The sequence below is a fragment of the Maniola hyperantus genome, chromosome 3 (genome assembly GCF_902806685.2).
Source record: "Maniola hyperantus chromosome 3, iAphHyp1.2, whole genome shotgun sequence".
NCBI classification, from domain to species: Eukaryota; Metazoa; Arthropoda; class Insecta; order Lepidoptera; family Nymphalidae; genus Maniola; species Maniola hyperantus.
In genome coordinates, this window is record NC_048538.1 from 9416481 (window position 1) to 9440892 (window position 24412).

The window sequence follows — 24412 nt, forward strand, 5'->3', positions numbered from 1 at the left end:
CATAGGCTATTTTTTTATCCCGGAAAAATCAAATTGTTCCCACTTGAATTTTATGAAACGTAATTCCACGCCGACGAAGTCGCGGCCATCAGCTAGTGAACAATTAATAATAATTAGTAGGTATAGTCCGTACAAAATGACGCCTCATGCGCCATTTTAACTATGGATCAACTGTCGTGTCAAAAGTACGGTTCACGGTTCACCTTTAAGTTTTTGATTTATTGTTCAAAATGTCGAAAAAAATACCTGAGTACAGAACCCTCGGTGCGCGAGTCTGACTCGCACTTGGCCGGTTTTTATTGAAAATATTACAATAAAACTTAAAGCTAGCCTTATCTAATATATAAATTATACCCGCGTGGAATGGTGCCAAAAATACTGGCTGCATTTCCACGCTGGATAGCCAGGCTGATCCGTTGCGCAAAAAATGAGCCAGCCCTTCTGTCACCAGATGAGCAAGATGAGGAGATACAATGTATCATAATATACAGTATATTTTTATCTTTGAAGAGCACTGGCGAAGCAATTTATCACTCGCTCGAAACCGAGGCACAACCGAGGTAGACCGCACATTGTACGGGAAATTGTGACAGAATACGGTATTTGCCCACATCGTTACTTTCGACAAGTATTTCGGTACTTTTGAATATATTAAGTACTTATAGTAATAAGTAAGTTGAAGCATTGTTACAACGCTGTACTAGTGTAAGAAGAAACTTGTACTTACGTATACCTCTTTATATTACTACTTAATATTTTTTAAGAACATATTATGCCATGCTACCTACCACGAATGCCCTTTCCCCTTCAACTAAGCGTAAAGCTAAGATGGACGTACCTACATACCATAAACAAAGAGAAAAAAACTCTTGTATATATAATATATTGGGTACCTAATAAATTAAATTATTTTTTACTTTTTAGTGTTTGTGGTTATTGAAGTCGGTTTTCATTTTGTATGATTTTTTTTTAATTACAGGTTTATTTATCCATGCACGCGTACTCGCAAGCGTGGCTGTTGCCGAGTTCGCACTCGCTCGCGTCCTTCGCCGACGACGGCATGTTGATGGAGATGGGCAAGCTGGCCACGGCCGCTCTGGCAGACTTGTACGGAACCAAATACCAGGTAAATTTTTTACATACCTATAGTACACATACTTTTTCCGGTTAAATAACTAGACATAGGTTACCTATAGTAGGTACGCTACAGGTCGAGATGGCAATCGGGGTCTGAGGCGTGGAGACGCTCGCACGTCATCTGCGCTATCCCACACCGGATTAGTGCGGGAGCTGTGCGGGTGTGCGGGGCGTCCCTACCCCGAGTGCCATCTCGACCTGTCGGCGGTAGTAAAGGTAAGGTATAGTAAAGGTAAAAATCCGCAATCGTTCATGAAAAAATATTTCAAACTTATAGTTTATTTGGCAGTTGGATATAATTATTTAAAGAATTACATGTATCCTTCCAACTCCAATGTACAGTACCCTCGGCGCTCGAATTTGACTCGCACTTGGTTGGTTTTTGTAGGACAGTTTTCTAGGCGTCGACATTTATGTACCTACCCAGTTCCATTTATAGCTTCGCGTACCACAATCTCTCGGTCAAAGCCGCCGCAGGAACAAGGCGTACTTAGCCGGTAAAACACGGTAGTTGATAGTCTATTTAATTAGCATTTCATGTAAAAAACCGGCTACGTGCGAGTTAAACTCTTCCACCGAGGGTTCCGCATCCGTAGCTTGGAATTATACCTACTTAGTTATTTGGTTATCGTCTCAAAAACAAATCCCTTTTTGTTTGGGCCCGGTCTAGTGAGTAGAAATCTATGTAATCAGTAATGCGCAGTCACAGGCCTCGTGTTCAGATTGGACTACGTGTTTGGCGCGCACTGTACCTCGGTATAAGTCCCGCAAATTGCTAATGCGCGCGGCCGCCATTTTAGTGACTCCAGCACTAGACTGAAGTTTCGAGCTGATGGTGTATTTTTATTTCGGCTGACGTCAAATCACACGTCAACGTTCACGTGACGTGACGTCAAATGTTCGATGTTAATGAGACATACATAGTTCCAGCGCAATAGTAATTTGGGGGACTTATAGGTAAGTACTTATTTTAATTAAGTAACAAATAAATATAAGTAGGTATGTACCTAATATGATATTTTCACATGCGAAATATAATATAGATAGTTGGTGCTAAGTACCTAAATAGGTAGCTTACCTTAGTAGATGCTAATTTTATTGGTATCATTACCCTTGCACAACGGAAAATCATCAATCTCTTATTTCGCTTTTATGGCTTTTAGTCCCACTAGATCCCCAGCACAAAAAAAATCTTGAATTTCATACTAAGTAAGTATACCGTAGGAGTCTGCTCGGATGTAAGATATGCGTCTTTTTCTGACGTAGAGATTAAAAAAAACGGCATTAGGTTTAATTCTATCAATTGGTCTTGTATACTTAATTAACTTCTTACTCCTTTTATTTACAGGTAGGAACGGCCGCAGAAATTAGACAACCGGCTTCAGGAATGTCTCATGATTGGGCAAAAGCGCGCGCTGGCATCAAGTTCTCCTATCACATCGATCTGCGGGATTCTTTCGGACCCTATGGCTTTCTTTTGCCAGGGTCGCAAATAGTGTCCACAGCGCGTGAAACCTGGCAGGCTGTTAGAGCTATTGTAGATAATTTATCACCTGGGTTCAAATAAAACTGTTTCGAATTAGTGAACTGAATGCTGACTTGCGAATTTATTCCACGTAGACTATGTACCTATCCACCCTACGTTGGAAAAATGAATTAAGATTGTATTTTGGTTGTATTTTAGTGAGTACCTAATAGCAATTAGTACGATAATTTACCTAAGTCTAATGTGTAAATATATTTTAGCTTAGATGTTCCTAATAGAATTTAGTGAATTTTCGGATATTGAATAATAGATACCTATATATATTTTATTTAAATTCCTAGAATTATTAATACCTTGATTTGCATTTATTTGAATATATTGTGTATTTTATATTTACAAGTGGAAGATGGTTAGATTAATTAAATTTTAAAAAATATTTGTAAAAAAATGTTTTAAATCAACCCCTAATGGCTACCTTTGGATGGCCCTGTCCTACCTTTAATCCGTGCTATTTAATGACAAGAGAGCCCATGCCATGGCCAATAAAACAGGCATGGGGCTGGCCATGGGCTCTGCCACTCATTCTTTTTCTACTTAAAAATGCTTAATGCACGGTACCTATATCAAAGTTACCCGTGTCTACTGTTACAAGACTGTTACGTTTAGTTTTCATTTTGACATTGATAATCAATTGGCAGTTATTTTTTCGTTGGTCTAGTCTGTTGTGGTCTCTATCAAAAAATCTTTTCAGTGCTTGCACTTATACGGATTTCACCCTTTTTTTCGGTGAAAAGACTATTAGTAGGTACGGCTTAAGGCATATTAATTTATGTTGATAGGGATTTTGGGTAATCCTGGGATAAAATCAAACTTCAGGCGGTAAGTAACTCTATTTTTACACCCAGTCAATATAAATATAATTTGATAATGGAAGAAAATAAGAAATAGTTATATCGTGTAAAATTTAACTCCTCACGCGCCATTTTAACTTTTTGTGTCATGTTAAAAGTACGATTTTAGTCCTTATTTTAAGCTCTACTCTTGACATGACAGTTGACCCCAGTTGACCTATAGAGTTTAAATGGCGCGTGAGGAGTCATTTTGTACTTTAATATTTTTTAAATCTGGAGACAAAAATTCCATTTCGTATGTTGATTTTTTACGGTACCTACACATGAAACATGAATTAGTGATGTTAAACAATAATTAATGTCAATAATAAAGTTGATATGCGCTCTAAATAAAAGTACCTAGTTATTTAAATATTTTTTTAGGGTAATTTAGGGCAAATTCCTACAGCGACTAGGGTAAAACCAAAATCGTAAATGGAAACACTGGTTAGTGACTTGTCTTTGTCACAGAGTACCTACACTATAATATATCTATGTTTATCCTATATGTTATTGGTCTGTGTCTATGTTTACAAAATACAAATCTAGCTATCTAGCATTTTTCTTTCCTTCACTTCATTAGCTGAGAAAATATTCAAAATAAGCTATAAATAATGGACGGCGAAATAGATTTAGTTTCCAAATTACCTACGAAAAACCTAATTGACCCCAATGGCTTCGATATTACTATGAGCGCAGTGCTAATAGGTCTAGGCGCCGAAAAATACATTGATATATTTAGGTTATAAAAAGTCTGGAATTATTAATTGATTTATTAAAAGTTAAATATATAACCTGAGTTGCAGTAATGTAGGTATAATGTATAGCTTTTTGTCTGCAGAAAACATAATATTGGCCAATGCACACTAATCGAACTGACGGACGAAGATTTGGTAAAATTTGGTGTCGATGATCCACATATTAGATTAAAGCTGTTAGAAGAAGTGAAAAATCTACCGATTTATGAGGAGACCGACCATATGTAAGTATTAATTCCATCATTAAAATAGCCATTTTTAGGGTTCCGTAGTAAACAAGGAACCCTTATAGTTTCGCCGTCCGTCCATTCTCGGTTAATCTCAGAGACTATTAGTGCTAGAAATCTGTAATTTAGCATGGGTATAAATATTAATCACGCTGACAAAGTGGTGAAATAAAATTGTGATAAATATTTTTTTTAGGGTAGCTCCCTTACCTACATGTAAAGTGCAGATGATTTTTTTCTCGTCTACCCCATAGTATGGGGTATCGTTGAATAGGTCTTTTAAAAACACTGTGGGTGTGGGAACACATTTTTTGATTTCTAGATCCGTTTGTAAAATATGATGTTTTAAAGTGCTCATTTTTATTAGAGTCAAGTGTCCCCCCCTCTATCAGCCAAATGGTAGTACAAAGGAACGTGAAAAAACTCACAGCAGTAGTATATACAATCAATTTTAAAGGAAATCTATCATGGCTAAGTAGGGTTCATAGGTTAGGATTTTTCCGAGGTTAATTATTGTACGTAGATATTATGAGTTGCATATTTAACCATCGTCCTTTCTGGGCCTGTTTGTAGAAGTGAACCGTGAAAAACCATGGAATTCACAATATCCTCAATATTCATAAATAAAATAAAAGCTCTATCCTAGGTCAGCTATAATAATTGTGACTACGGAACCCTACATTGCGCGTGGCCCGCCACGCACTTGGCCGGTTTTTTTTATTAAATTGGATGATTATTAAGTATTACATGATGTGTGTGTCTTCGTCCGCATGGATTCAGGTTTCTAAAAATCGCATGGGAACTCTTTGATTTCCCGAGATAAAAAAAAACCTAGGCCCTAGCCTATATCATATGATATAGTCTATAATATAGCAGCTCTTATAGCTACTAAATAGATGACGCCCAAAACTTGTTGATGCCCATGTTGGTTTAGGTTTTTAAAAATCCTGTAAATCTTAATTTTGTTCCAAAAAATAAAATATGAATGAATAAAAATAAAATATGTGACAACTTGTTGCAGAACAATAAGCCCTAATTTAAATCTCATTGAAATAATAGAGGTTTTGGAAGAGAGCACCCAGCATATGTACAGGATCTACCTCAGTATGGTGACTAATACTTTGGCCTTAAAAAAGAAACGCTCTCCCGATTGTTTGATATACAAGGATAAATATGCATCACACATTGCTATTAGCACACTGAGTCATATGACAAATGTATTGAACTCAATGGAGATTGACTTACACACTCAATTTAAGGTGAGTTTTTGCATGGAAACCCACAGAACTCTAAATGAGGTAATAGAAATTGTATCTGATGTCCTTAATATCAAGAGATGATGTTGTCATAATCATAGAACAGTGTCAATTTAGGAATAATTTGAAAGCACACAAATTTTTGGAATATGCCAGACTAGTTTTGAAGCTTCATTGATTTTATGGTAATGAGACGAAGCGCGTCTAAACAGGCTGGAGGTGTTTGCTATAAGAGTAGGGCATATTCTGATAATTTGTGTGAGTTTTGAGTTTTCTATCTCACCAGCATCAGCAGGGTGATTCGCTAACTCAGTGTTAAACAACGAATGATAGCCACCAAGCTCATTGGGCTTTTATTTTTAATCCATAGAAGGTTTTCTACAAAAAATCGTTTTAATATCACTCTGAGAAGCAGCAATGTAGAACCAACCACCAGTTGCCCCTTCTGGGAATCAAACCCTGGACCTCCCATTTATTAGACGACAGTACTCTCCATTGCTCTAGGAGATCGTATTTTAGCCTAGGAAATAACCGTTAGCTCTCCAAAGGGAAGCACTATTTTTCGGATACCTATAGTTGTCACCTCTATATTTTTCAATGTACAATTACTACAAAATTTAACTTGAAATATTTTGTGCTTTGTTAAAGGCCATATCCAAAGATACAAGAAACAAGAATACTAAAAAACTCTTAGTTGGGACTATGGGCAGTGCAGTGATAGCTGTGTTAGCAATTTATTTTGTCCGATCATTAAAACAGTTGCACTAAGGTTTTTTTATTACTAAGTCAGTATGTTATTCAAATTAAGCCACTTAGTGTTGCGTACCTTCAATAACAATTATTATTTCAATTAAAAAAACTTTATTGAGCAAAAGAGGCCTATATTTCGTTAGTAAATACCTATGAGACTTATGAACTATCATTATCATCAACCCATCGCCGGCCTACTGCCAGGGTCCTATCAGAATGAGAAGGATTTAGGCCATAATCTACCACGCTGGCCCAATGCAGCGGTTTGGCAGCTTCACACATCTTTAAGAACATGGAGAACTCTCAGGTATGCAGATTTCCTTACGATGTTTTCCTCTGTTCACTCTGATAGGAGACCCGTGCTCGGTAATGGGTTGATAATGATGATGATGATAGAAATTGAAACCTGTGCAATTGTGCATCCACTTTCAAGACAAAACGCCCGATTGCAGAACGATACAACGCCAACACATAATGTTCCTAGAAGTTGTAATACACGGGGACTGTATGAAATTATGTGTATGCTGCAAAACGCGCGTTGGAGCCGCAGTGCACTACATTGCTTTATCCAGTACCTTGTACGAAATCGTACACGCATACGCGCGCGCCCTCTGGTTCACTTTGTTTCTGTAGGGTGATTCGCTAACTCATTGTTTAACATTAAATGATGAACCACTAAGCTCATTTGACATTGGTTGGTTCAATCAGTAGGCAGGTTTCACAATTTTGGCTTTTCATTCAACGCTTTTAAAACTTTTAAGACTCGCGCCGTCACCGCCATTGATGGTATGGTAGGTACTAGGTACTAAACATTCACGAAAGTGCCAACAACAATGATACTTACAAAATTTCAACTCAATCGGTTGAACAATGCGTGAATGCAAAGGTAACGAACAGACTTAAATTTTTATACTTACTAAAATTACTACTATTACTACTATTAAGAAGAACAAGAAGAAGATTATTACTCAAAATAATCATCTTTGGTTCAAAATGGGGTAGGTACCGGCACTAAGTATTTTATCAAAAAATCCGGCATATTATGTTACGTAGGTTTGGTACAACAAAATTTTTTCCGTAAAATAGGACACATGAAAAAGAATGGGACCAGGATATGTCAACAACTGAATAAGTGAATTCGGAAACGAGGGATTGCTAAATAAGCACAAGCAATAAGTAAATCCAGCTGGGTTAACCCAATTTTTTCAACCTCACCAATTAAAATGTGTAGAGGTAAACGATGAAACAGGCGGGCAGTGTTTGAGCGGCGCGGCGCGGCGGGCGGGCGTGACGTCACGAGGCCGGGCGCTCCGGAAGCGGCCCGGAGGCGCTCGCCGGTAGGAGTCCTGCGCTCCCTGGACCGACGACACCGTTTATTGCAACCAAACGCGCCAATTGAACCGCGTGTCCGCTGCTCGCCCACTCGAGCAATGCTCGCGCCGAATCGCGACAATTTCGTCTCCTAATAATATTATGTGCAATTTTGCGCATCGCAAACTAAGTTATAAGGATACGTTTATTTTAGTTTTAACTTTGTGTGAGAATGTATTGTTTACTTTTGTTGACGGTTGCGGCTGTGTTACTTAAAAGTTTTAATGCACAGGATATTTTAACAGGTAAGTAATCGTGCTTAGTACAATATTATTTATTTTAAGTACCTACCTAGATATATGTCATGAGAAAACCAAATTTTGAATGGATGTCCTATAGGGCTTACAGAGTACAGTCCTAAAGAAAATTATTAAATTACCGATAGATATCTTTCCTGTTATTCTTATAATTTTGATACATAAAATAGAAAAGGTAGATGAAGGTAGGCCCGTTGGTAATTAGTTTACTACCGCACCAAATACTTAACAGTTCACGAAACTACAATTATAATATACCTACGTAGGTACTGATTTTGATTTTTAACCGACTTCAAAAAAAGGAGGAGGTTCTCAATTCGTCGGAATCTTTTTTATTAAATCTTGAAATGAAACATAATCTGACTGAGATAATGTTCTGCATCTAGCTGGGCTAGTAATAATATTATTGTGATCGATGTACCTAGTATTTATTCAACCGCAAAATTCAATGTCTTTCGACGCAATATTGACTTATAAACTCGCTTTTGCTTGCCGCTTTGCATGCATGGTTTCACTTGTTGTTGCGCAGAACGAAAATACAAATCTAACAATAGCTACCACATTTATGTGATTACTTGATTAGCCATTCAACCAACCACCACCTTTCTATTTTATGTTCATCTGCAACTCTGTCGTACCTTAACGTTTACGTTTCCTTAAATATATTCAGGTATACCTCAAGGTACCTGTAGGTATATGATAAAATATAAAAAAGTCTATCCTATCTAATTTCCCCCGAAAGTCAAAATATAATAATAGCATACCTAAGAGCTAGAAAGTAGACTTAACATTCTAAACCTGTGGCAAAGTGATGCATACTTCATAGCTTATAAAGGGATATAAATACTAAGACTACTAGCAGTGGCGTGCACAGTGTTTGAAGCCAGGGTAGGCATTCGGTAGGAAGCTGTTTACTGGCAGGTCATAATGAAAAATATACATTGAGCTATTACAATTGGGGTAAGCAGTGCATTTATGCCTCTATGACCTGCAAGCCACTGACTACTAAGTATTTAGAGTATGTCATTTTCAGTCCTTCATTAGGTAAATTGTAAATAAGAAGACCAAATACAATGGTAGGTAATTATAGATACTTAACCAAGGTACCTGCCTATCTAGATTTAAGAATCATTGTCTGCCGAGTGTTATAATATTTCGATTTGTTTTTTTTCGGACGTTTAGTTGAAGCAGTTTTAGGACACAGCGTGGAGTTACCATGCAACGTTACTGCAGAGAAAGAAGATGACAGGCTGAACATCTTGGCCTGGTACAGAAACGGCTCGACAACGGCTTTTTATAGGTGATTATTTTTTATACTTTTAAGAAATAAGGTTGCAACAACACGAGGTATGACAGAAACGTATCCAACGGGGCTCCTAGATATTGTATCTAGACGTACCTACCACTGCTGGAGGGGCTTTAGCCGGCGCGGCGGTGGCACTGCGCCGTCAGCATAACGCTCTGTTAAATAACGATAATTAATGTTAATTTTCTTGATATTAAAAGACTTCCTTATAAAAAGACTTGTCCTTGATAGTGCAAAACTTGTTCTTGATAGTCAAAAGCCTGGTCCTTGATAGTAAACTAAAAAGACGTCCTGTCTGACTGATCTATCAACGCACAGCCTAAATCGCCGAGTTCTTAATTTTGAAATACTTGTCCTTGATAATAAAAAGACGCCTGTTGAAGTTATGCCCATAAAAATTTGTATTTAGACATTCGGTCAAAAATAAAGAGGAAGGTGTTACAGGACACCGATTTTTAAAAAATCCCCTCGAGCGAAGCCGGGATGGGTCAGCTAGTGTTGTAATAATCGTACACACACACGCGCGCGCGTTTAGTGTGACGTTCTATCGGGCATTGTGTGAGTCGGCCTCCCTACAACTTTCTTTTACTACGAGCACAGCTATCGTAAAGCTGTGCTACTTAAATGTATACTACGCGACAGGTCGAGATGGCAATCGATGGCAATGGCAAATGCTTTCCAAACTGGTGATAGAGTCTGACATACCTAGCATAATACTTACCATATGGCACAAATTGTCCTACATGAATGTAGTCTACTCGTCGTAGTAATAATTTAGAGGTAAAGTTTGTAGTTTGCATATAGGAGTAATCCCCGGAACTAATACGATTCCGAAAATTGTTTCACTGATATAAGTACATAGCTACATTATCCCCGAGTGCTGTAGGCTAGACAAAGCCGCAAGAAAAAGCTACTTTATTTATTTCGCTGTCTGCAGGTACCTAATGAATGAAAACAAATATATTTTTTTTGAAGATTACCTAATCATTACATAGCGTAGTTGTGCATGCAAAATCCGCTATGTATTTTTTTAGAATTTTGGTTTTTGATGTCATTTTGTTCGGTTTAAAAGACGTGTGTGCTATATATATTAAAAACGAGTTTAATGCAAAATAGTTAAAGATTATTTTTAATGAGGTCAAAAGGTAACATAAAATCAGTCAAGTGCGAGTCGGGCTCGCACACGAAGGGTTCCGTACCATCGGAATACATTGTTCCTTTTTTTTATTAATTTTTAAAGTGGCAAACACCCTTTTACCAACAAAAAAATAAAAAAATGAATAACTCGAAAACGATACACTTTCGCATAAGCACTTTAGGGGTCGTTTGATAGCTAATGTCCTGTACTATAACCCCTTAACGGGATCGTGTCCTATTTTCCTGTAACCCTGTATATTTCAAGAGATAATCTTTTTAGCTATGTAATATTGATCAAAAAGTAAAGCAATTTTTTTCAAAAAATTTAAATTTAGAAGAGTCCCCTGAAAACTTGCGTTTTTTCACATAGCGGAATTTTCAGGCGCAGCGACGATAGGTATATTTAAAATTTAGAAAGTAGGAACCTACCGTATATATCATTACCTTCGTATACCTTCCTTTCTCGACTCAATAAATAGGTAGTTAACTAGACAGCATCCAAATTTATTCAACGATGAAGATCCGGTTGAATCTTTATAGGTACTTACTATATTTTATTACTGGACCAATACTGCAGGATGCAGACTCGTATTCTCTGTAGTTAACCCCCAATCAAAGTGTTTTATATTTTCCTAATAATAATATACCTACATAAATTACCTACTTACCGTACTAGTAGTAAGGTGTACCGTCATACAGCACACCTCAGTAAAATCTGCTTTTCGCACCGGGTGCTGGAAACATGCCATATTATAAGTAGCAAATACTGTCCACATGATTTAAATAAATTAATTTCATTTTATAACACCGCATTTAGCCACCACCAGTGGTCTAGTTGGAATGGGCATACAGAGTTCGTAACATCGTTTATTTACTTACCAATCGTAACTAATTGAAAAATGATTTGCGACCTTAAACGTATGGCGGACCCTACCTACAAACCTACTAATGCTTATTCTAGTTGTAGGTTATATTATTAGGTAGGTAAGCTATAAAATATTTATTACCATCCTAAGTCATTAGGGCTTTTGATACCTACTAGCAAATCGTTAGCAAAACCAAGATCATGATTTAGTCCGCGTGAATTTAAGTTTCTAAAAATCCGGTGGTATTTATATTCCAAGATTAAAAGTAGGCTATGTCCTAGCTGTATATACCCATACCAAATTTCAAAAAAAAATGGAAAGATGACAGACACATCCTCCCTCATATTTATAATTATGAATTGCATTTATGGTAGGTATGGATCGCTTCTGAAAATTAACTACTTTTGAATGTAAATGCGTGATATTAAGTTCCATACACACTTCGTCCCTTGTTGATGAAAAACGTGACTTATCTCAATGACAAATCTGCAGAAACGGGTCACAGTCACAGAGGACTAACACGCCTATTATCCCGAAGTGTAGTGTTTTAATCCTGAATTTTGCATTAGCAAAGCTATGAAAATGATATCTAAGTAAGAACCTACTTTCCTATGTACCTACCTATTAAAATTTTCCTTATTGAAACTGCACCTAAACTCAACACTTAGGTATATTCTGGTTTTATCACTTAGGTACTAATTGCATTTCTGTATTATACCTACGCGCAAATTAAGTACCCAAGTAGGCACAGTGACAAACTACAGAGATATGCGATATCTTTCATAGGACATAGTTAGGCTACTTTATGTCCCGGTCCCGGAAAATCTAAGAGAAGTCAAGGAGTTTAAGTCGTGGACACCTTCTATTTGTTAATTAGGTATCTGTATTGCTATATAAATATGTAGGTAAGTATAGATAATTACTTATATTTCTTAGATACATCCCGGACTCACCTGGTATTTTTTATCCCGGAAAATCGGAGATTCCACAGTTAAAAACCTAAATCCACGAGGATGAAGTTGAGGGCATAATTTAGTTCTCCTACAAATTAGTTTCATTTACTGTGAGTTTCGTAATTCATGCTTGCACCAGCAGTCGCGACCTTCGCGGTGCAGGCAGCGTGATGTCGTCGGGCGAGCGGTACCGGCTCGTCGCCTCGGAGAGCGAGGGCCTGGACAAGCTGCAGATCCTGAAGGTTCGAGCTGCGGATGCTGGCGTGTACCGGTGCCACGCGGATTTTGCTAAGAGCCCCACACGCAAGACCTTCGTACACTTGACAGTTATTGGCAAGTATCGATGCAACTTGCTTTCAAATTATAAAGAACCACTTATATTGGCAACGGGCCAACATTTTTAGGGTTCCGTACCTGAAGGGTGCCCGCTGTCCGCCCGTCCATCTGTTTATCAGCAGGCAGTATCTCGTGAACGTTATAGGTAGAGTTGAATACCGCACCTTTACACGCATACTATTCACACAACAAGCGTACGAATTTGTCTCGAAAAAAATATCTGTTCAATTCGATGATCTCTTTGTAGTATAATACGCACTAGGTTTGTCATTCTGTACAAAAAAGCATTTGTGGGCTCCTACTCATTTTTTGCTTTTTTCGGAACAAGAATACGATTTTTGTCAGGAATAGCCCTTCGATTTTAAAAAATCATGGCGTTCCATACATTTAATTCAAGTAAATACAGTTTCAAACGTTCAAGTAAATACCTCTGCATTGGTACTTAAATGTAAATATTGACATTTTGTTATCTTTAGGTATTTAAAAGCAAAGCGCCAGTGGAAAGTTGAATGGTAGATAAACGTTTACCTTTCTAGTGAAATAGCGGGCTCTGAATAATTGGCCGCGGCTTAATGAGGAAGCTGACAGCGCCGGAACAATTCACTCAATTTACGAACAACTATGTGATGTAAATATTACGTCATTTACATTATATTTTAAGGATCTAGAAATCTTTTAATTCAAGTTTGACCACCCCTTTGGCGCACGTTGTGGACCAGGGCTCAATTTCTAGGGGGGTGAATTTGGCAAATCCATATAAGTATAAATACGAAAGTGTGTAAGTCTAACTGCTAGCTTTAGATTAGATTTTGAAAAAATTTAGTAGGTACAGATTATAGCTTGCATGATGCATCCCGGGGAAGGACATAGTAGGCTACTTTTTATCCCAGAAAATTAAGGGGATTTTTAAAAACCTAGGTTCACGCGGACAAAGTCGTGGGCCCACGGGCATCATCTTGTTGATTTTCTTATATGAAAATGAATTTCTATTGGTCTCGCCATAACTTGAGAACGACTGGACCAAATTGGATAATTCTTTTTTTTGTTGTGTCTGTAATGGTTAGGACAAGTTTTTTTTGAAAAGATTTTTGTTTGAAAATCCGCGGTAAAAGACAGTTCCCGCGGGACGCGGAAGAAGTCGCGGGCAACAGCTAGTATCTAATAAGTATATATCCTTTTGTTGTATTTGGATCACATAGTGCATATAGACCTTTTGTATCGTAGGTACTTCTGTCCGTGTTTTCTGTTCTTGTATTGTTATTTTTTTTCTTGTAGTACTTAGTACAAATTAAGTGTATAATAATAGTGGCTTTATTCATGTTTGTAGAACCACCACAAAAACTTTGGGTGATATATGAAAATGGCACGCGCGTCACTACGGCGAGCATGGGATCCAACGCGAGTAGGAACGTTGGGCCGTTTTACGTCGGTGATACGATTTACCTTTTCTGCGTGGCTTTCGAAGGTAACAAATACAATACATTTATACAAAGATTTAATTAATAATTATAAGTTGTTGTTACTAATTCATTATTATTTGTTACTAATTCATTAGATTCGCTAATCTAAATGTATAAAACGAAAAGTTGACTGACTGACTGACTGACTGATCTATCAACGCACAGCTCAAACTACTGGACGGATCGGGCTGAAAATTGGCATGCAGATAGCTATTATGACGTAAACATCCGTTAAGAAAGGATTTTTGAAAATTCAACCCCTGAAGGCGTTAAATAGGAGTTCAAAATTTCAGTAGTTCACGCGGACGAAGTCGCGGGCATAAGGTAGTGTGAATATAAGTTTAAATAAAATAAATAAGTAATTAAATAAAATACGACGCACACAGAGCTGATCGCTCTATCATTTAAAAATGTTTATTTTTCAACTAAGGCAAACCTAAGCCGACCTTATCCTGGTGGACGGGCCAGCGATTACTTAAAAACGCTACGACACCGCTGTCCGAGCAGCGCGTGCGAAGCGACCTCCGCTACGGCCCGCTGCTCCGGGAGGACCACGGCCGGGTGTTCGCTTGCTTCGCGAAGAACAACGACAACACATTGCCGCTCTCCATTGACGTCACTATTGACATGTACTGTAAGTGGTTTATTATTATTACCAATTGTATTAGCGACGCCGATGCATGTCCCGGCGCAGGAATCTTACTTTTAAACCGCGCGAAAATATCTCAGGCTCGCGTCCGTCCAGACCGTCCGCAATTGGGTACTTGACTACTTTTGAATTTGATAAATATTATTACTTTAATATAAACTAGGATAGAAATAATGACGTACCTACGCTAAAAAAATATTAAAAACCAACAAAGATTTACAAAGTTACAGGTATTTTAATTTTGGAGTGGTCTTCTATCCCTTTCTCGCAAAACGAAAATTTGTATGAAACCGCACGAAGCTACAATGGCATTAGTAGGTGTGACGTCAAACTGCTGTATCGCTATCTCTGTCTAATCAGAAATATTTAAATGCTTATAACTTTTTGTTTTTTGATCGATTTAATTAGTTGTTTCAGTTTACGTCATTATTTTTATCTTAGTTTATAATAAAGTAATAAAAAAATTGGAGTCAAATACCCAATTGGTTGTTGCCTATGCGCCATGTTTTGATGCACGAATTCAGACAGAGAAGCACGAGTCTCTGTTGTTGTTGTGTTTAAAATCTTATCGTCAAGCAATAAGGTTTGTATTTCATAGGCACACATTCGATTTTAGTCGGCGTTAAGTTGCGCTTTTCTGCGCTAACGAATACGACTTATAAAAGCAGTAGAACTGATGAACTGATGCCAATCTAACCTAGTAAGTGTAATCAACAAAATGCAGTCTTTTAAAATAGAACGCTTTTGAAACAGTACCGCCGCAGCTGGTGTCGGTGCGGGTGTCGGGCAGTAGAGCTGACTCGGTGTCGGTGGGGCGCGTGAGGGCTGACGAGCCTCTCGCGCTGCAGTGCAGGGTACTCGGTGCGAGGCCGCTGCCTTCGGTCGTGTGGAGGCTGAACGACGCGCAGCTGGTCAACTTGGAGCAAAATACCACGGTAATAATATCATCTCAATCCATCGCCGGCTCACCACTGACCATGGGTCTCCTCTCGGAATAAAAAGGTCTAGTCAACAAAGTGCGCATTGGCAGACTTCACAAACTTTTGAGAATATTGTGGAAGGCTCAAGTATGCAGGTTTTCTCATGTTTTTCTTCACCGCTAAACAAGTGATAATTCGGTGCGGGCAGGGCCCTCTTTCCTACTGGGTACTCTGGGCATGTGCCCAGGGCCCACGATCGATAGGGGCCCACTAGTTCCTGCCAGTTGCATTTACCAATTATTATATATTTTTTTGTAAATATACCAAAAGTACTAAGTCGTATTTTTCACATAACAATTGACACATAAAGCAAATATGTTGAGTCCTTTCGCAAAATTTACGCACTATACCTTATTCAGAGTTGTGTGGAACCAACAGATAGAATCTTCCCAACGGCTGGTGGTGAGCGAGATCCAGCTCAGCATCACGCCCGAGTATGACGAGTCGCTGGTGACGTGCTGCGCGCCCGCCTACAAGCGTGACGCCGAGGAGTTCGTCTGCGCCGCCGCTCTGCCGCTTACTGTTCTATGTAAGATTGTACACTCTCACACAAATAACCTTTTTCATGATTCCATACTTGAAGGGTGCCAACGGGACCCTATTACTAACCCTCCGCTGTCCGTCCGTCTGTTTGTCAGCGTGCGTCTCATGAACTGTACCCAGGTAGAGAGTTGAAATTATCATGGAGTGTATTTCCGTTGTCGCACAGAGAATTCCACCTCCAAGAGTACGCATATACAAGATTTTGTCTGCTTGTTAATAAAATATATGTAGCTTTCGATTGGTGAAAGAATTTTTAAAATCGGTTCAGTAGTTCCAGAGATCACTTCCTACAAACAAACTTGCAAACTTACCTCTTTATAATATTAGTAAAGATTAAGCTTGTGGTGCCTTGTTTGAACAACATTGGTGAGTTATATCATTTCCAGATCCACCGGTTTTGCAAATCGTCGTGGAAGAAGCATTGGATAACTACACATTGGCAGTCGTCAAAGGTTCCAACGTATCAATGAATTGCAGTTACCAGGCGAATCCGTCCATTAGTCAGCTCATTTGGTTTCATGAGGTAATTTTAAACCTACCCATCATGCCCAAGTTGGTCCTAATAGGGTATTGGACAGGTTTCTAAAAACTGTTCTACATTAATCACTAATGTCCAAGGTCTTTATAGAAAATGTATATTTTACGTTTCATTACATATAGTGCAAGAAGAAACGAAAACAAAAAAATATTATTAAAATATCCCGCGAAAACGCTTTTCTGACAATATGGCGCCTCATACGTAATCGTGACGTCATTTGGTTGTAAACTTTGGTTGTTGACTATACTATACACGTAACTGTTTACGAGCAGTTGACGTCATCATTCCCTGCATGCATACATGCATGGCTTTCCATGTATTTAAACCGACAAAATCACCGCCATTTCGTAGCTCTAAAAGGTAACAGACAAACAGACGCATCGCATTTATAATTCTAGCAAACTTACAGGACGACGTAATGGCCGAAAACACTCAACACACCGAGGCAGCGATCCAGCCCACACTGAGCTTGACCTCGGTGAGCGAAAGTGACGCGGGAGAGTACGTGTGCGCCGCCACCAACGACGTGGGCTCCACCTACAGCGAGCCCATCATCATTGATGTCACGTGTAAGACTTATAAATCTAGTGCATTGTTGTAACAAATATGCGGTAAATTTAGCCAATCACAGCAATGATTTATTAAGATTTGCAGCTTTTCCGTGCAATAACGGGAAGATACCGTTTTTTAGCGACTGATGCCCGCGACTTCCTTTGAGTAGATTTAGATTTTTAATAATGCCTCTCTTCTCGATATGTAGTTACATTTTTGTTATGTTTGCCGTGGTGGCCCTGGGGCGATGGAGTCTTAGTGCAATTTTTTAAAGTGATATTTGATCGCAGTTAATTGCCCCATCTGGTGACAAAAGGGCTGGCTCATTTTTCACGCAAAGGACTGACTGTCCAGTGGAAATGCAGCCAGTATTCTTGACACCATTCCACGTGGGCATGGTTTGTACAGTAATTGGACAGACAAGGTTAGTTTTACGTTTTATTGTATCATTTGAAAAAACAAGAATCCTGTGGGAACTCAGTGATAAAAAGTATCCTATGTATATGTACCAAAAGGGTAACAGACAGACGGCATTAATAATAATATTAGTAGATATGGTGTGAATATCAGATTTTTTATTTCAGACCCATCATTTTGTGAAGACGAAACTGTAGTGGAATATGGTGTCGGAGACAACGAATGCCTAAACTTAACCTGCAAAGTGAAAGCCAATCCTGAACCCACAGTGTACCAATGGTTACTGATCAGCGAAGTCAACGGTAGCAAACTGCGAAGCAACCACTCTGTAACACTAGAAACAAAGGACCCCGTCCTGTCGTACGAAAGGCCAAATGGAACTACCAGTAAGATCTTGTAAATAGTTTAAAATATTCAATTAAATAGACTGCCCTGCGAATTGACAAATCTTGAACATTGTATTGAATCACTTGTTTATTTTATTTTAGTACTCACCTACTGAATATTGTTTTCTATTCTTCCGGGTGCACGTATAAAAACCTGTCTTTACTTTAAATCTTCATTTTTTTAAAACTTATAACTTATAACTTAAAACAAGCCATCACACCATTCTTACATTTTCCCAGGAAGAATGCAAAATGCAAAACGAACGTACCCAGATGTATAAAATTTACTTCCTCAGAATTACAAACTTTTAAAGAAACAACAATGTGGCTAATTCCATTGTACACAATCTCTAAACTAAACTAAAATGGCACGTCTAAATCTATTGCTATCCCTTTCATTATGTTGCTTGCGGAAAAGGATAGCATTAGATTTAGACCTGTTAATTTAGTTTAGTTTAGAGATTGTGTACTAGAGAATCGGTTAATGTTAAATAATGAAACAACAATGAAAGGTCCAATGTGTCGGGTTATACACATTGGATCTTGGATCTAAAAGCTGCTAGTTAGAATCCGTTCTTTTAGAATCGAATATTTGGCTTTTGTATGGAGTATAGGGCTGGCTTTGGTCTCAACTTTCAATACAAAAAAATTAACGTAATAAATTTTGTCATAAACTTAGCTCTAATATACTGCTGGGGATTGAACGGTGTAATAAACAACGAGCTTCAGCCGACGAGATGCACGTTTATGGTCACGGACGAAACGGCTCCACGAACGCCGACAAACTGTGAGGCAATCAAGAATGTGTTGAAGGAAATAACGGTTACATGTGAAGAGGGTCACGACGGTGGAATGCAACAGGTGAGAAAGGGTTGTTCCGTATTCATCCGTGAGAGTGCGACAAGGCTCTCTTCGCACTTGAATGATATTGACAGGGGGCGCTGTTGGAGAACAAAGGCTTAGAATATTCAGACAAGAACAAAGGGGACACTTGACGGCAACGTTGGTTCCGATTTTCGCCACGCGCCAAGATAGCCTTGTCGCACTGTAGTTTACAATGCGGATCCACTGCCAAATTTATCCCGACAGGTGGCGCATAAGCGAACCGGCCATAGATGCAGTATCATTTGTGGAACCGGCTAGCTGAAATATTGTCATGTAACAGTATGAAACCTCCTTAATCTAAGTAGGAAACTATAAAGATGACAGCTTGCATTGGCCGGACTTCTTGTGGCGCCCTCTGCGAGCAGTTTTGCCTGTGGATCCCCATTGCACTAATTGCGCAATTGTTGAGTTCAGATATGGTGCACAAAAATAATAGATTATTTCAATGCAGCTTCCTTAGGTCGAGGGTTATGATCCTGATGCTAAACTGTATAGAAATGATGTACTATTTTGGTGCTAGTCATAACTTTGAACAGCTCTCCTCTTAGGTACATGTATAAATGCGATAATTGAATACATAGTTAGTGAATATTGTAAACTGAGCCATCGATATTTTATTTAAAGGGATAAAATTTCCATGTTCGTAGTTTTGTAAATTTGTATATAAACAATCATAGACATTAGAGGGTTCTTCTTGTAACTAGTTTACAGTACGCGGCAGAAAATAATGAACCTTTAGAAGGGATAGCGGATTTGTAGAGCATTGTCTCTGTCGTTGAGACCGACAAAACGTTATGTATGAGTGACAACGCTCTACAAAGCCGAAATGTGTGTAAAAGGCCGATGTACATTATTTTCTGCCGCGTACTGTATAACAAATGAATATAATAGGTATATAGCGAAAAGCGATAGTGTTTCAGGACAGAGCTGTGAATCTTCTCCTTTTATAGAGGATGGGCATCTGTAGGGCGATTGTCTAAAACCTGCATCAATCATTATTACAATCTCAATTGTTCTGATTGGCTGAATTTGTGCGACTCATGTTGCAACAATGCATTGTAGCCAATAGTGAGCGAGCGTCAACCAATCAGAGGTGATTGCGATTGTGACATTGTAGCTGTCAATCTCCCGCAATCGCGCAGCAGATCCTAGTGTACCAATAACGACAAACGATATATCATCAGAAAGGTTTTTTTACGTTCTACAACTTTTTCCGTGGCGGGAAGTCCGAAATCTCTGAGGGAAAAAGTTATCGCTATGTAAATGAAGCACGAGAGGAAACTTCAACATAAGTGCAATAACACAAGGTTATTGCACTTGTCTGTCAGGGCGGCGGACAGTAGGCAGTTGTGCACGTGGTAAATGTACTATTTTAATAAACTCTCTTCGGCTCGGGTATTATTTGTCCCTTGACTGTAATTTCCTTCATGCAGTTCTTGTAGCGTAAGTAATTATTGAATATGATTTTGTTTTCAGAAATTCAAATTCATAGTGTATTCGTTGGACTCTGATGAACAACTCGTGTCCATTATAAATCAGGAACCGAAGTTCATGATTCAAGAACCCAAGCAAGTGAACTATAAATTCGTTATTATTGCATTTAACGAGAAAGGTGACAGCGAAAGTGTCGAAATAGAAAAAGACGATATTATTGATGAAACTGCGGGTAAGATATCAAGATTGACTTTTTTATTCACTATAATAAGCAAACATTTGACCACAATAGCACCTGATGGAAAGCGATGACGTGGCCTGAGATGGGACGGATTTGCCTAGAAAATGCCTATTCACTTTGTTGTTATTGTTTTAAAGATACCCGGATTGTAATTGGCAGGAAACACAGACATTAATAAAGAGTTAAGTTGGCAACAGCCCTATTCTATCAACGTGGTGTAAATTGCTGGGTTATTTTAGCGTTTAAGCTATCGTGAGTTCCCATTGTAAATATACTGCTCCCAGCTGTACTCAACTCACGTGGTTAGTCGACGTAAGTCCAACTAGTTTTGAACCCATCCTTGGTCCTTTTTCACAGGGGCTCACAACGCGTCGCGTCAACAAAAAAAGGGCCCCGGATGGGTTCGAAACTAGTCGGGTTTATGTCGACTAACCACGTGAATACAGCCAAGAGCATCTATATTTAGAACTTCGTGGTTGTTCGTTCTGAAGGTGGAGCAGAGACGATAAGCGCAGTGACGAACATAACCACGCTGGCGTTGTCACTGTGCGGCGGCGTGGCTCTGCTGGCGCTGGTGGCGTGCGGGCTGGTGCTGTGCGCGCACGAGCGCGGCTCGCGCACCGACATCCCGCGGGCGCTACAGGACCCGCCTCTTTGCGCTTTTAATACAGATGGTGAGTAAACGATAAGCGCAGTGACGAACATAACCACGCTGGCGTTGTCACTGCGCGGCGGCGTGGCTCTGCTGGCGCTGGTGGCGTGCGGGCTGGTGCTGTGCGCGCACCAGCGCGGCTCGCGCACCGACATCCCGCGAGCGCTGCAGGACCCGCCTCTTTGCGCTTTTAATACAGATGGTGAGTAAACGATAAGCGCAGTGACGAACATAACCACGCTGGCGTTGTCACTGTGCGGCGGCGTGGCTCTGCTGGCGCTGGTGGCGTGCGGGCTGGTGCTGTGCGCGCACGAGCGCGGCTCGCGCACCGACATCCCGCGGGCGCTACAGGACCCGCCTCTTTGCGCTTTTAATACAGATGGTGAGTAAACGATAAGCGCAGTGACGAACATAACCACGCTGGCGTTGTCACTGTGCGGCGGCGTGGCTCTGCTGGCGCTGGTGGCGTGCGGGCTGGTGCTGTGCGCGCACGAGCGCGGCTCGCGCACCGACATCCCGCGGGCGCTACAGGACCCGCCTCTTTGCGCTTTTAATACAGATGGTGAGTAAACGATAAGCGCAGTGACGAACATAACCACGCTGGCGTTGTCACTGTGCGGCGGCGTGGCTCTGCTGGCGCTGGTGGCGTGCGGGCTGGTGCTGTGCGCGCACGAGCGCGGCTCGCGCACCGACATCCCGCGGGCGCTACAGGACCCGCCTCTTTGCGCTTTTAATACAGATGGTGAGTAAACGATAAGCGCAGTGACGAACATAACCACGCTGGCGTTGTCACTGTGCGGCGGCGTGGCTCTGCTGGCGCTGGTGGCGTGCGGGCTGGTGCTGTGCGCGCACCAGCGCGGCTCGCGCACCGACATCCCGCGAGCGCTGCAGGACCCGCCTCTTTGCGCTTTTAATACAGATGGTGAGTAAACGATAAGCGCAGTGACGAACACAATCACGCTGGCGCTGTCACAGTGCGGCGGCGTGGCTCTGCTGGCGCTGGCGGCGTGCGGGCTGGTGCTGTGCGCGCACGAGCGCGGCTCGCGCACCGAAATCCCACGGGCGCTGCAGGACCCGCCTCTCTGCGCTTTTAATACTGGCCAGCCGTGACCGGTGGCGGTCCTATATTAGGGTCATTCGATCAATTCGCCAAAATCACGAGGTTAGTGTAGCCTAGTTGTGACAACGCATAAATAAATTGATTGTGAGTGGAGCACAATAAGTAATAGTTCTAGTTCCTATTTTTATGGAGAAGGTACAGTGTCTTTCGGCGCGCGTCATGTTTTTTCTGACAGATATTTTTTGATACAGCTTGCCTTAATATATCAGATATTGGGGCCGATTCTCTTGTACACAATCTCTAAACTAAACTAAATTAACAGGTCTAAATCTAGTGCTATCCTTTTCCGCAAGCAACATTATGAAAGGGATAGCAATAGATTTAGACGTGTCGTTTTAGTTTAGTTTAGAGATTGTGTACAAGAGAATTGGCCCCATTGTAATATTTAAATAGTAAAAACATAACATATCTATGATTTTGATACTACCAGATGGTGTTGGAGTGGGCCAATATTCTAATTCTACTATATTTTGTTTCCTCCTCCGGTACAAAATGAAATGTCGTTTTTGATCCATGATTAAATAAATATAGTGACGGTTCAGTTCAGTTCTAGAGTACTCTGGTTCAGCGTAGTTCAGTTCTCGTTGCCAATAATTCTGCAGGCAAATATTGCTCATGGAACTTTATAATGAGATAACGAGTAGAGCGTTGTCTGTCTTTGAGACCGACAAAATGTCATACAGGTATGAGTGACGGAGACGGCACTCTACGAAGCCGAAATCTCTTTCTAGTTCTACGTGCAATATTTCCTGCCGCGTACTGTACTTCAAATATATATTTTTTACAGACACATGTGAAACGTTTCACGATAGCGACGACGGTAGCGAATTCAATGTGAGACGAACAGAATCCTTCAGACGAGCCATGACGAAGTACCCACCAAAGAACTTCGACGTACGAAGAACCAGCTCGTTCCATTCCGCGCGCTACTTGCACGAAAACGACGCGCCCAAGTGCAACGATCTGTCGCGGCACAACCCCAACTGCCGCGTGCACTCCTTACAGAATATCAGCAGGAAGAGAGAGATGGATATGCTTTGTGACCATTTGGTGATGCATCTACCGCCTGAAACTAGCTACAATGTACCTAAACCGGTAAGGAAATACCTTGAATAATAATAAAAAAATAGAAATCAGACACCGCCAAAAATAATCATATTCCCACTTGGTCAATGGCTGGGAAAACACCAGCAAAGTTTGTTTACACCATACACCATAAAGACAATGAACGCGTTTTTAAACGATTTAAATCAATGTTTTGTTTAATCATTTAAATTGCAACCTTTGTTTTTCAGATGAACACATTTTACACAATGCCTAGAAAAATGCATCACAAAGCGGCTAAAGAAATTAGCGATGAAACATCTGAAATCACACAAAATTCTGATGGGTTTTCTTTGCCGCCGCCGCCAGACGAATTCGGCACCTATCGAGCGGCGAGTAGGATCAGGGATATGCCGACAAAACCGACACCTACTTACACGCAGGTGGTAAGGCACAATTCCACTAACAAAGAACCCACAAAGTACAATAATGTTATAATTTCCCCAATGAATACGGTGGGACTCCCAAGTGTTAGTGGAACACAGCACAGCGTGTATACTTATCCGGACGATGATCATCAGGTAAACACAAATCCTTTTGATGATTCCCTTTAGTGCAATTCTAGATAATATTTAGTGTCAATAACTAATTTTATTTTCAAAGGACTTGCAAAAGTGTGGATCCTTGCAAAGTAAATACACGTATATTTAATATTTTTGTATTGTAAGAGTTTGTAGTTTTATACTGTGTAAAAAAGCATGGGTTTAAATAAAAAGCATCA

At 40.0% G+C, this 24412-nt stretch overlaps 3 protein-coding genes across 3 annotated transcripts in view; all 3 read left to right on the top strand.

Annotated features, from left to right (window-relative positions):
• LOC117996286 (carboxypeptidase A2-like) overlaps positions 1 to 3020 on the top strand; it is a 37579-nt gene extending 34559 nt beyond the window's left edge. Inside the window, exons 9-10 of the mRNA XM_034984334.2 lie at positions 980 to 1126; positions 2486 to 3020. Coding sequence (XP_034840225.1) covers positions 980 to 1126; positions 2486 to 2704 — 366 coding nt within the window. The 3' untranslated portion in view covers positions 2705 to 3020. The remainder of the gene's footprint in view (positions 1 to 979; positions 1127 to 2485) is intronic.
• Positions 3021 to 4036: 1016 nt separating this feature from the next.
• daed (daedalus) lies at positions 4037 to 6648 on the top strand. Its single transcript, XM_034984368.2, has 4 exons — positions 4037 to 4255; positions 4355 to 4495; positions 5520 to 5757; positions 6403 to 6648. The coding sequence occupies exons 1-4, from the start codon at positions 4128 to 4130 to the stop codon at positions 6520 to 6522; spliced, it is 627 nt and encodes a 208-aa protein (XP_034840259.1). The 5' UTR covers positions 4037 to 4127; the 3' UTR covers positions 6523 to 6648.
• A 777-nt stretch (positions 6649 to 7425) lies between these two features.
• On the top strand, positions 7426 to 24401 carry LOC117996326 (neural cell adhesion molecule 1-like). Its single transcript, XM_034984381.2, has 15 exons — positions 7426 to 8120; positions 9315 to 9432; positions 12534 to 12727; positions 14058 to 14195; positions 14621 to 14824; positions 15593 to 15774; positions 16198 to 16348; positions 16749 to 16885; positions 17310 to 17469; positions 18037 to 18255; positions 18935 to 19116; positions 20617 to 20806; positions 21307 to 21489; positions 23375 to 23682; positions 23883 to 24401. Exons 1-15 carry the CDS (start codon positions 8048 to 8050, stop codon positions 24243 to 24245), a joined length of 2802 nt encoding a protein of 933 aa, XP_034840272.1. The 5' UTR covers positions 7426 to 8047; the 3' UTR covers positions 24246 to 24401.
• Positions 24402 to 24412: the final 11 nt, after the last annotated feature.